Source organism: Vombatus ursinus, unplaced genomic scaffold (genome assembly GCF_900497805.2).
Source record: "Vombatus ursinus unplaced genomic scaffold, bare-nosed wombat genome assembly UNPS02014772.1, whole genome shotgun sequence".
Taxonomy (NCBI): Eukaryota; Metazoa; Chordata; class Mammalia; order Diprotodontia; family Vombatidae; genus Vombatus; species Vombatus ursinus.
In genome coordinates, this window is record NW_020954550.1 from 30,727,951 (window position 1) to 30,740,583 (window position 12,633).

Genomic DNA, 12,633 nt, shown 5'->3' on the forward strand with positions numbered 1-12,633 from the left:
GCTTAGAAAGAGATCTCTGGTAGAACACTCCAGATTCGTGATTAACATTTTGATTAATGACTTGGATAAAGGCATGGATGCTTTTGTAGAAAGCACAAAGTCTAGGTTGGATAGCTGGCATAGATGATTGAGTCAAGATCCAAAAGAAGTCCTCAAGCTACAATGTTGTAATGACAGGATTTAATAGGGATAAATGTGAGAAGTTACACTTGGGTTCAGAAATCATCACAAATGCAAGATGAGAAAGGCTTGTCTAGACAGCATTTCATCTAGAAAAGACCTAGAAGTTTTCATGAACATGTCCAGAATGAATCAGTCTTTGAAAGATTACTGTAAATAGCTCAGGAATCTTGTCTGCCAGTTCTTTCCATATCCTGGGATATAGGTCATCTGGACCTGCTAACATGAAATTTATTTAGAGTTAGCTAAGGTCTTCTCTCAATATCTCATTAACTATCTTGGGTTACAATACCCTATTAGTCACTTTTCTTCCGTCATATCCAATCTGAGAATCATTCTCCTTGGCAGAGAAGATAGGAGTTCTTTAGACATCTCCATATTCTTCCTTATTGAAATTATTTCCATTCATTCCGACTTTCATTCTTGAGAACTTCTTGCTCTTTGTTCATTGATTTCACCTATAGAATCTTACACGTTGGAGTTTTAACTGTCCTTGCAATATACGCTTTGAAATCTTCTCTCCCAAAATCTAGGTATGTGTCAGACCTCCATTTTCTTTCTCTTTCTTTCATGAATTTTAAGATGGTGTGGTCATTTTCCCCTTCTCCCCCAACTATTCCTATTGTTTCTATTTCATCAACCAGTTTTTCCTTCTTGGTCTAAGAAAAGCAGGTGAAGAATAGTTCAAATCCAGCTTCAGACACTACCTCAGACTAGACCAGCTTCAGATACTAGCACCTAACTCCAGGGTTTTTGTGAGGATCATATGAGATGGTATATGTAATAGATGTATAATGTAGTGGATGTACAGAGTTATTGAACAATGTAGGTAGGTAGTATATGTAAAGTACTTAGCACAGTGTCTGGCATACAATAGATTCTTCACAAATGCTTGTTCCCTTTCCCATTTCCTCAGTCGTTTGAAGGAAATTAGTTGTTTGACTTTTGTTTAGGGAGTAACTTAGCAGAAGTTCAGAAAAATGAAGTCCCCCCAGTCACAGTTATAGCTCAGTTTTTGTTTCTTTGTTTTTTGGTGAGGCAATTGGGGTTAAGTGACTTGCCCAGAGTCACCCAGCTAGTGAGTGTTACGTGTCTGAGGCCGGATTTGAACTCAGGTCCTCCTGACTCTAGGGCCAGTGCTTTATCCACTGTGCCACCTAGCTGCCCCCCACTGTTATATCTCCATGCCAGTTTATGATCTCTTTAGTAAACTCATTTATTTCTTCCTTCTCTCTAGGTAGTTTATCAGACCAGTATCACTTCTGTTTTACCTTCTGCTGATCCTCACCCAAATGCTTTCACTGATTCCAGAATTTCCTCATAAGAGTAGATACTTTTAATATTCAGTTCTGTTCTGCTCCCCCCTTTTTTTTTCTACTCCCAATGCATAAGCCATTTAGGACTGTATTCCAATTACAGATCCCTTCCCACTAAGGCTCATTTCATACATATGATGTTAAATTTGTCTCCTTGCATTTAGTATCTCTTGTTTACCTTCTTCGTTATCCATGTATGGCAGCAGAAGAGAAGAAGCTGGTAAAGAGTGAGAAATTGAAAATGAAGGAGATGGAAAAACAAGAGCCCAGAGGGAACAGGAAGGCATAGGATCGTATCTCTACCAGTGGCCAAGCTACTTGGCAAGAGAAGTGGAGCAGGAATTGGTTATCCAATAGGACATAGTATAGAGGATGAGGGATTTAAGAGTGGAGAAGAGCCTATTGTTGAAATGGCCAAAGCTGGGCAGACATGTTCGGACTAAGAGAAAAAAATAGAGAAAATTGACTTCATGCTTGAGGTAAAGTACAGGTTCAAAAGTAAATCTGTTGACTTGTTAAAGAGATAAACCATGGTTATCTGAAAAGGGTATTTCACAGTTAAAAATCTTGGGAATGAGCAGTTTGAATGATAATGAAGTCTAGAGTATGACTTACCTTGGTGGGTGCCACAAGTAAAGTGAAGATGGAGATAACAATTGTGAGAGTTAAGGCCAGCATGTTAGAAATGCGAATGTTAGTTACCACGAAAGAGAGCAAGGTTCAGGAAGGAGAGGAAGACTGAAGAATTCAGGAGAGTACCCTGCAGGGCAGGAGATGACAGGAACCAAGTCTGGGGAAAGAGTTGTAGAGTCAGTGGTGTGAACTTAAGCCCGTGTGACGCAGTAGTGCTGAGATTAGAGTTATGGTACCCACGTTAAAATCTTAGATCTACCACTTGCTACTTATATTACCTTCAAGTTATTTTTATGAGATCTTCAGTTTTCTTATCTGCAGAATGAAAGAGGTTAAACTAGATAGTTTTTGACTTGTAGTAAGTCTTTGCTGGGTCTTTGATACAAGAAAATGTTGTTGCATTATGGTGGCAGAATTATATTCTAGAAGTGGTGGGGAGTAAGCAGTATGCCATCATTTCCTCTTAGTCCCTTTAACCGTCTGTGGTGGCAGGGCAGAGGAGATTCCTGAGAAAGAGAGAGAGAGAGAGCACAAGTGACCAAGTGCATTAGCATTGAAGAGAATTGTGAGATCTTTCCTGAAAAGTGAAATTTTAGTTTCCCTAAGAAAATGGAAGGATTATAAGAGGAAGAGTTCAAGGATGGGAGAGTGTGCTGGCTTGAAGGCAGGGGATCCAAAAGAAAAAATAAGCAGAGGGACACTAACAAAGGGTCTGGGAGTAATACTGGGATCAACTGGAATGAAAGTGTAGGGAGGAATTGTGTAACCTTAAGCCATGAGTACAGAGTTGGCTCTTATTCAGAGCCCTGAGGTTTTAGGTGGCATCCAGTGGCCTCTATTACCAGGGCAGGGACAGTGACTTGGGCTCTAGAATGGAAATTGAGTTGGTCCCAGTCTTTCGTTTATAAGCATCTATCAGGGGATTGTCATTGGGGCAAGGTCTTTAGTCTTCTAAGTTCTAATTTTGTCTGTATTCTAATTCTAATTGTTCTGTCATTTCTTATTCTAATATTGTCTGTACCACCAGCACGAAATACATGAGAGTTGAATTACTTACAGAAAATGTTTACTATAATCCTTATGTTATTTTTTTTTTTAACACAGTCTGTTTTCACTGATATCTCAGAAGTCAGGTGGCCTAGTCGTGATACAAATGATGCAGTAATTTGTATGGATGATGGCGCTGTGAAGATTTCATCTTTAGACGGTCATGCTTATCTTTGCCTACCAAAACAGCAACATGAATTTACTGTACATTTTTTATGCAAAATCAGCCAGAGGTCTCACTCAGTAATGGAACTATCAGAAAAAAAGAATAATAGTCTAAAGAAAGTGGATAAACAGTGTGAAAAAGCAAGCAAAAACTGTATATTTAGAACAACTTCTGATGGACAAAGCTTGACAAGTAAGGAAAATGATTCGCACTGCCAAATCATCAAATCCAAGGAATTATTAGGGGCAAATAATTTTATAAATGGATCCGAAGGGAAAGCGATGGCATCTCTGTCTTACAAAAAATACACCTTTGTGTACACATGGGTAAAGCAGCACTGGTCTATGGACTCCTGTCCAGAAGAATGGAAATACCCTTTGTCTTTGGCACTTGACTTTCTTCATAAATTTAATAAAATATCGAAAGCTGACCAAAATGTTAAACAGATCACAGTTTTAGCATCTGATATTTCAAAGGAAGGTGAAGAGGTTTCTGTTCTTCCCAGAGCTCTTCCCCTCAACTGTCATAATCCACATCTGCACAGGTAATGAAGGAATTACTTGTTTTTTAGAAAAGGTGTACTGTCAAAACTAACTTTATATATTCATATTATGAAAAATTCTAAAACACTTAATACTAATTTTCAGATCTTAAAATGGATATAAGAAAATTTGTTTTTTAAAGAATTTTTTTGTATGTCACTATTTTTTAGTTTATTCATTTTCAGTTAAGTTGTTTGTATAGTTATTTAGACCATAAATCTAGATTCACTCCCAATAGAGTCCAGTTTGTTTTTCAGTCATTTTCGGCTCTTTGTGACCCCATTTGGTGTTTCCTTGACAGAGATATTGGAGTAGCTTGCCATTTCCTTCTCCAGCTCATTTTATAGATGAGGAAACTGAGGCCGAAGAGTAAGTGACTTGCCCAGAGTCACAGAGCTAGTAGATGTCTGAGGCTAGATTTGAACTCAGGAATATGAGTCTTCCTGCCTCCACACCCAGCATTCTATCCACTGAGCCATCTAAGTGTCCAGTTAGCTTTGTACTAAAAAAAAATCCCAAACCAGACAACTATTCCATACCATTCATTCTTAGCCTCAGACTCTAACATGTCTTCATGTCAAAAAATAATAATGCTTTATAGCTAAAGCATCATACATGTTATGCTTTTCAATTCTTATAACAACTCTTTGAAGTAATATGTGTATTAATACCACATTTTACAGATGAGGAAACTTGAGTCTCAGAGTCTCCAGTTGTGTCTTGTCTAAGGTCATACCAAATCCAGTGCTCTTTCATAAGGAAAGATGTGTAGATGGTTGAATGCTTATCTATCAGCAATGTTAAAAGAGACATTTCATGGTGGTTAAACCTGAAGAAAGTTCATCATTTTATCGCAGAAAAAATACAGGAGCTACTTTGTTGGTTAGTGCTTAAGATGATAATGGATCTAAAGTTTTGAGATTCTTCAAATAAAAGAATTCATCAAAAGAAACTTAAAATAATTTAACAATCTAAACTGATTTTTAAAAAATTGATACATTTAATTTTTATATCACTTATATTCCCTAGTATTTCTCTCCCCCTCTTTTAAGACTTTTTTTTTTTTTTGAGGGCAATAGGGGTTAAGTGGAAGTTCCACTTTGAACCAAGTCTGATATGTTATTCCAAATCTGTAGTCTACTCACCCTTACAAAGAAGGGAAAGTGGTGCATTCTCATGTCTCTTCTTTATTGCCAACCTTGGTCATTATAATTTCACACCAGGCTGAATTGTCTTGTCTGTATAATTAATTGTATTAGGATTTATTATGATGATGACACAGAAAATCATCAAAGAAGTTAAGTTTAGATAAATATTTTTCCACTGGAATTTTCTTTTGAAAATTTAGTTTCATTTTTCATGCTCTAAGTTTAGGAAAGGAAATCATTATGTGATTATAGTATTATGTTAACTTTTTTCAGGTAAACATATAGTGTACCACTATAAATAATTCCATATTTGTTTTTACTTTGTAACAGGTGGAATTTCTCTGATTCATCTTTACAGGAACAAGAATATACCTATCCTGAACTAGTAAAAGTAGTATGGTACAAAGGTACAGTATTTAGGTAAGATACTCATGTGGTACAATTTGATCATTTAAAAAAAAAAATTAACCAAATTTGAACTACAGTGGAAAAATGTCCTCTTTTAATCAAAATTTCATTCTTCCTGGATGAGCAAATTGTTTTTGCATGGTTAACTTTGTGTTCATATGTATAGAAAAAAAATTTAATTTTGATTTAACATTGGTCTTCTCTAGACTTACTCATGAAACTATAAACTCAATAGAAATTTTTCCTGGTGATGGATCCATTTTCAGATCAGAAGGAACATTTTTGGGGAACTATTTCACATTCTCTTCAGTGCACAAAGAATCAGAACAAGTAGGTCTATAATTATTATCTCCACACAACAACACTGTTGACTGGGTAGATGGTTCTGATACTTCTAGTTTTGTTTGGCCTTTTAAATTGCAAATGAAATAAATTGTTTTACAATTCATTGTGTCATGTTATATTGCCTAGTCATGGCATAGACTGCATTATCATCCAGTTTGCAAAATTTTATTTTAATATGTTCTCATTGTTAGCATAGACACACTCATTCTTGGCAGCTCACTGACAGTGTACTTTCATCCCACTGTACTTGATTTGCGGGTGCAATCTTGGTTTAAAACATAGATATTCTATGTTTCTTTATGTGATAAAAGTTTATAAACAAAAGAAGTGGAAACTAACAGTACTTTAGCACTTTGAGTCCATACTATTTCTGGTGTTTACTTGCTCAAAATGTGTATCGTGTTGTTCTTATCTAAACTAATTGGTTACAGTTTTTTAAACATCAATAGATGTTCATATTTTGAGTTTTTAAATTTACTGAACAAGTGAATGCATGAATAATAGTGCAAAGATCATGCTTAGTGCTGGTGGAAGGTTAAGTAATTGGGCTTACTCGGCATAATATGCTCAAATATGTTTTAAGTAATGGGCTTTAATTTACCCAGGAGGCTGGCATTTGTTGTCTGGTCCTTAAGGAATATCATTAAAGTATCCCACTTCTCTATGCAGGATGGATCATAATAAACAGAATTTTCCTACCAACTGCAACAGAATGGAAGATGGGATAAATTGCTTAGTAAAGCCAGTGAGAAAGACAGTTGAAAATTAAGTCAGTCTTAACCTATGTAGTGTGTAAACAGGAATGAGAAAAAAGTAAAATATTATGGTGTATAATAACAATATCTAATGTTTATATAGCATTTTAAGTTTGCAAAGTGCTTTATATGTATTAATCCCATTTTACAGATGGGGAAACTGAAGCAGACACAAAGGTTAATTGACTTGCCCTAGGTTACACAGCTGGAAGGTGTTCTGAGGCAGGGTTTGATCCAAGTCTAGCACTTGTATCTCCTGCGCCACTATATCTGCCACAGACAGAAGCAGTATTTTTGTCTGTAAAATGTAATAACACGTCTCCTTTTATACAAAGTTCAACTATAACAAAGCAGTTTTGCTGTCTTCTTCAATTAAAGTTATGTTCTCCCTATACATTAAATTCACTTTTGTGTTTAAATAGAAGGGGTTGAGGAGAAAGCATACTATGACATAAATGGATTTTAGTAAGCCGTGATTTAAAATTATTCAAAAATATGTGCAAAGTGACTAGTTTGGGAGGATACTAACAATTAGGGGAGAGCAAGAAAGGCTTAACGCAGGTGATGTCTGAGCTACTTCTTGAAGAAAGAGAGACATTCTATAGGACAGGATGAGAAGAGAATACATTCTAAGCATGGGGGGGATGGCCAATGTGAAAGCATGGAGACTGGAAGTATAGAGTGTTTTATACAGAGAGAAGGCTATTTTGGCTCTATTGCATAGAGCAGGGTTGAGAGTGATATCCCTCAAGGCTGAAAATATAGGTTGGGGAACAGACCGTGAAGGGCTTTCAAAGCCAAACCTAGGAGTTTAGCTTTTTCCCTAAAGACAAAAGCCACTGGAGTTGATTTCAGTAAGGATGTAACATGCTCAAACCTACAAAGATTACTTCAGCATCAGTGTCTTAGAGGAACTCAAGTGGGGAGCAACTTGAGTCAGGGAGACCAATTAGGCTATTGCAGTAATCGAAGATGGTAGTTGTGTGAGGATAGAGAATCACATGGAAGAAATGTTGTGGAAGTAGAAAGATCTAGATTTAGCAACTGATTGGATTTGAAGAGTGAGGGAGAATTAAGAATCCAGGAGACTGGGAAGTGGTGGGGCCTTCCACGGAAGTAGTGAAGTTTGGAAGAGGGAAGAGTTTTAGGAGAAAAGATAGTGAGTTAAGTTTGAACATGATGAGTTTGAGATGTCCCTGGGACAAATAGATTGAAATTTCCAATTAAGCAATTGGAGAAATATTGGAATATAGAGATGTAAGTCATCTGCATAAAGATGATAATTAAACCCAAATGGGAAATGTGATGTTGCCAAGAGAGAGTGTAGCAAGAAAAGAGGGCCTAGGACAGAACCTTGGCGAATATTCACATTTGAATATCATTCCAAAATTTTAAATAGAAAAATTTTTTTTTAAAAAGTCCTTTTGAAATAACAGCTATGACTAGAGCTGGATTTGTCCCAGGGATATACTGGAATTTGCTCATACCAGCTTACAAGAGCCAATTGTTAAATTTTCAGTGTGAGTGTTTACACCTCTGAAATCGGCCAACACTACAAATCGGGGACTGATTTATTGTTTTGTTAGCTGTCTAAAAATGAAGGAGAAAATATTAATGCCTTGCATTTATGAGCTATGATAAAAAATTTAATTTTCTGTAAAATGTAGAAAGAGTGATGATGGCCTAATAATCACATGGTTTTTTAAGTGTCAATAGTTGTACCAATTTAGAATTAGTTTATTTCTAACCATGTTTTCAGAGAGAAGAGAAAATGTATTCAATCAGAAACCTTCCTCCAGATAGACCAGGAAGTCCATATTCTGTGTGTTTCCTTATTACACAGGCTACCAGGTAAGCTATCCACTTTCAGTTTCATGAAATACTATGTGTGTAAAAACACTAGCACATTTTCTTTTACTTAGGGAATAAGATTAGGAGTTGGTTGGTAGTACAAAATTGTGTAATCTTGGGTGAGCAACTTTACCTTTCCATTTTCTCCATAAATAAAAGGTCTAGAGTCACTGGTTTCTGATCTCTTTGAGCACTAACTTTCAATGACTGGATGTGTTTTTGAACCAAAAAATACTTTCTTTTAGGCATCCCAGTAGGAAGATACCCGCATGCCTAGGACATAGGTGCATCTTTACATCTTCTATCTGCCATTTATAGCTTCAACTAGGAAGAGACCCTAAAGTAGTGCAAGTCTCAGAGACCTATTTATGCCTTACATTGATATTTTTCTCCTTCTAATTAGTAAACTCTAGCATAAGGAAGGCTAAAGGTGCTTTGAGAGTACTGTTCCCACTGTGTCTGGGCATTGCTGTACTTCAGCTTCTGTGACTTCCCTTTAGCTGACTATGTGACTGTTCTGTAAAGAGATAAGTATCTGATTGACCAGTCCAATTTGGAATCACTTCATAGATGAGACTAAAACCTTCAGCACAGCTATCAAGGAAATTGAGAGGTAGCATGACTTGGGAGATACAAAGCCAGCCTTTGGATTCAGAAAGACCTGACTCCAGATCATTCTTCTAACAGATGCTGGTTCTGTGACTATTGACGAGTCACTTAACCTCTCAGTACCCCAGACAACTGTTCAGGTCCAGAAATTATAGAAAAGTAGCCAGTCAGCATTGTTGGAGAGAGTTTCTTTGCTGGAAGCTTCTCATACCAAAGAAGTCACAGATCCAAACCAATTTTTTTTTTAAATAATCAAGGAAATCTAACAGTAATGCACCCTAACAGATATTAGATGAAAGGGCAGCAACAATGGCTCCCTTCTAGGGTCTTAAGTATCAATCATGGGGGAAAAAAAAGGTTATGACAAACTCTAATGCAAGTAAGTATTGCTTTTGATCTAAAATGTTGCATGGTCCTGTGAATAAAGCTACTATTAAGAGCTAGAATATACCATTTAAGTTGCTTATATTTAACTAATTTTTTTCATGTTTGCAGAATTCTTCAACATTGCGTCAAAATTAGACTTTCTTTAAGCCATAACTATCATATATGCTGCTGGAAAATGGTATGTACTTGGCTAGCAGAACAAAATAATTTCCTTAGTCCTCCTTAAAGCAAAGTGCCTTCTACCACCTCTGATCTCTTCTGTTCTTTTAGAATCATCTTCTCTTGGAGATATTTTGAAAATAAACAGATCTCTTGGTACCCTTAAAATTATTTTGTCTCCAATTCAAATTCCATCTGTATGTATCTAGTTAGATCTAACCACTGGTCCCATTTTATATTCTAAGTGCTGTTGCCATTTCTTTACCTAATGTATCAAATACTGAGATGTAGAGTCTGTATAGAACAGCTTCTGGGCCTCCTGGTGATGATCGTTACCATTTCCAAGAAGAATAAAACACTTGAAATGCTGGGGAACCATATTTTTTCACATTGGTTTTTCTTCTAGTTTCAATCACAGTCACCTCAGGATAATGTGACTTATTTGAATTTCATACATAGTTGTCTTTAAGGTCATTTTCTCAATTATTTTTTGCTATTTTTAAGGTGATAATGCATTCAATCATAATCCTCCATAATATTTTACAAATAAACTTGGGCTCCAAATATTTATTGCTCGCCCTTCCGTGTTTTTCCACTAAATAAAAGAGAGCAAATATGTTTTTGTGTGAGACAGTGTTTAGGATCTTTCACCCTTATTATGAGAACTGGTAGTTAAAATCATTTTTCAAAGTCTGCAGTTTGTTTGAATAGATTGAGTAGGAACTACTGTTATCAAACTTGGTAACTTCTCATTTTTATCCTGATTTAGACTAGATTTTGACCTTTAAGGCCAGTTGATGGTCTTGACTTCTCACACAGATAACTTACTTGTTGTTGGTTTCCATTTTTTTATTTCAGACAACTTATTTGGAAATGACTCCCAAACTAATGACCAGTCAACTTATCTCTATTATGATATAGTCAGTATATATTCTGTGATGGTGTTTAGTGCTTGCCATATTTCAATACCTTCTGACTCTTACAGAAAGTAATTAGCCATATGAAAAAAATGGGCCAAATCATTAATAATCAGAAAAATGCAAATTAAAGGAACTCTGAGCTTCTAACTCATACCCATCATATTGATGAGGTTAACAGAAAAAGAAAATGATAAATGTTGGAAGGGCTACGGCAAAATAGGTACATTCATTGCACGTTGGTGGAACCATGAATTGAGCCATTCTGAAGAGCAATTTGAAACTGTGCTTCAAGTAATACCACTATCAGGTCCACACCCCAATGAGATCAGAGAAAGTGGAAAAGGACCAATATATACAAAAATATTAATAGGAGTTGAGTTTTGGGTTGTTTTTGTAGTAGCAAAGAACCAGAAATTTAGGTGGTGGTGCTCATCAGCTGGGGAATGGCTGAACAAATTATGGTATATGAATGTGATATAATATTGTTGTACTGTAAGAAATATTAAAAGAGACAGTTTCAGTGAAGTGTCCCAAAGCTTGTGTAACCTACAGTTCATGCTCTAAACTGATTTTCCATTATGTATGTTGATTAGTACAACAGAAACACTAAATCAGACATAACACTAATGAATGCATACTGTCAGACTTTAGTAATCTATAATGTGTAGTTATCTCTTTGACAATGAAACATCAACCCCTCTAGGAACACATCAACAACCTGATTCTTAGAAGTCCTAGTAAGTGTGTCTCATACCAGCACTCACAACAAAGTACCCTCGATGTCCAACTGGAGGCTGTGTGTGTGTGTGTGTCTCTGTGAGGTGTTTATCTGGCTAGTCTTCATCAGTCAGTACTGCTATTTGCTCTCAAGCAAACATTGGTTGCTGTTCAGAGAATGCAGGAGTTTATCTTACTTGTAAGGAACAGGCTGATCACTGAGACCTCCAGCCTGCTTTTATGGTTCTAGCTAGGGGTATTAACTGATTGCTCTCAAGTTCTGATTGGTGGTCTGTTACCTAATTTGTCTACCACATAATTTGATTGGTAGATAGTTATATAAGCTATTGACAAAAATTCTTTACAGTATTTTCTCATTGGTAGTTATATCTGGGGTTTTACATGTTTTGTCAGTTGTTACAGACACACACATTCTCAAACTATACCACGCAGGTGTTTATCTTATTGTTGAAAACCTAACAGCAAAACAACTCAATCGAACATCTGTCATAAAATAGAGGCTTAAAACAAAATGGAATTGGTTATGCTAAGTTAACCTACTTCATCTTATTAGAGCTTGTACGAGATGAAGAGTGAAGTGAACAGAAGAAAACAATGTATACAGTAACAGCATTGTAAAAACAAACAACTGTGAAAGCCTGGAAAGCTTTGTTCAATGCAGTGACCAACCATGATTCCAGAAGACCAATGATGAAGTCTTACCCAGCTCTTGATGGGAAGGAGAGAAAGTTGATTTTTATAGGCAATGTAAAAACAAAATGTCAATAAAAACTACTTTAAAACAAAATAAGAAAAAGTTATGACAGTATAAGAGGGGAATTGTAAGTAGGAGAAAAAACTAAAACAACTCCATTTTGTCTACAGTTCTTTATCTTGGCCTTGACCTTGTTTGGACCACCACCCTGTTTTCAGTTTTCACTGCTGAAACAGCAAAAGTGGTCCTATCTGTTGGGGTGGGATTACGTGAGATAGCTAACCTGAATAAGAGCCTTTTCTGTTACTAGCCCAACATCAGGCCTGTCCAGTCAAAGGATATCACATCTGATCTTCCTTATTCACTACCCCCAGCAATCCTAAGATACTCCGTGCCCAGTTTACCTCCTCTCCAAATTGAAATCTATATAAGCTTTGTCCTTTTGTTCCCTCAGGGAGTCTCTGTGTTGGGAGTTCTCCCTTTGTAGCAAACTCAGTAAACCCTTGTTGGTTCCTAAATTTATGGAACTGGGTTTGGGTTCTAGTTCTAGTTTGTGTCAGCACCAGCAATTTTACCCACAGTAGGCTTGAGACGTCTGAGTAGCTTATATGTCCTTCTTTGGAGTCTTCAGAATAGTTTGCCGTACACCCCTATGTGTCATCTTTACACTAGAAATACCAGTCAATTTTTTGACATAACTCGGAGGATGTTATGTCATTATTCTTACAGCTCCTG

General features: G+C 36.4%; 1 protein-coding gene across 7 annotated transcripts in view; it reads left to right on the forward strand.

Annotated features, from left to right (window-relative positions):
* Positions 1-12,633, forward strand: part of CUNH5orf34 (chromosome unknown C5orf34 homolog) — a 30,299-nt gene that overhangs the window by 8,207 nt on the left and 9,459 nt on the right. For 6 of the 7 annotated variants that reach the window (XM_027863313.1, XM_027863314.1, XM_027863319.1 and 3 more), the window contains 5 exons: positions 3,234-3,886; positions 5,363-5,452; positions 5,647-5,770; positions 8,300-8,391; positions 9,496-9,565. In XM_027863313.1, coding sequence (XP_027719114.1) covers positions 3,234-3,886; positions 5,363-5,452; positions 5,647-5,770; positions 8,300-8,391; positions 9,496-9,565 — 1,029 coding nt within the window. The remainder of the gene's footprint in view (positions 1-3,233; positions 3,887-5,362; positions 5,453-5,646; positions 5,771-8,299; positions 8,392-9,495; positions 9,566-12,633) is intronic. The other variant, XM_027863317.1, reaches the window with a different exon arrangement.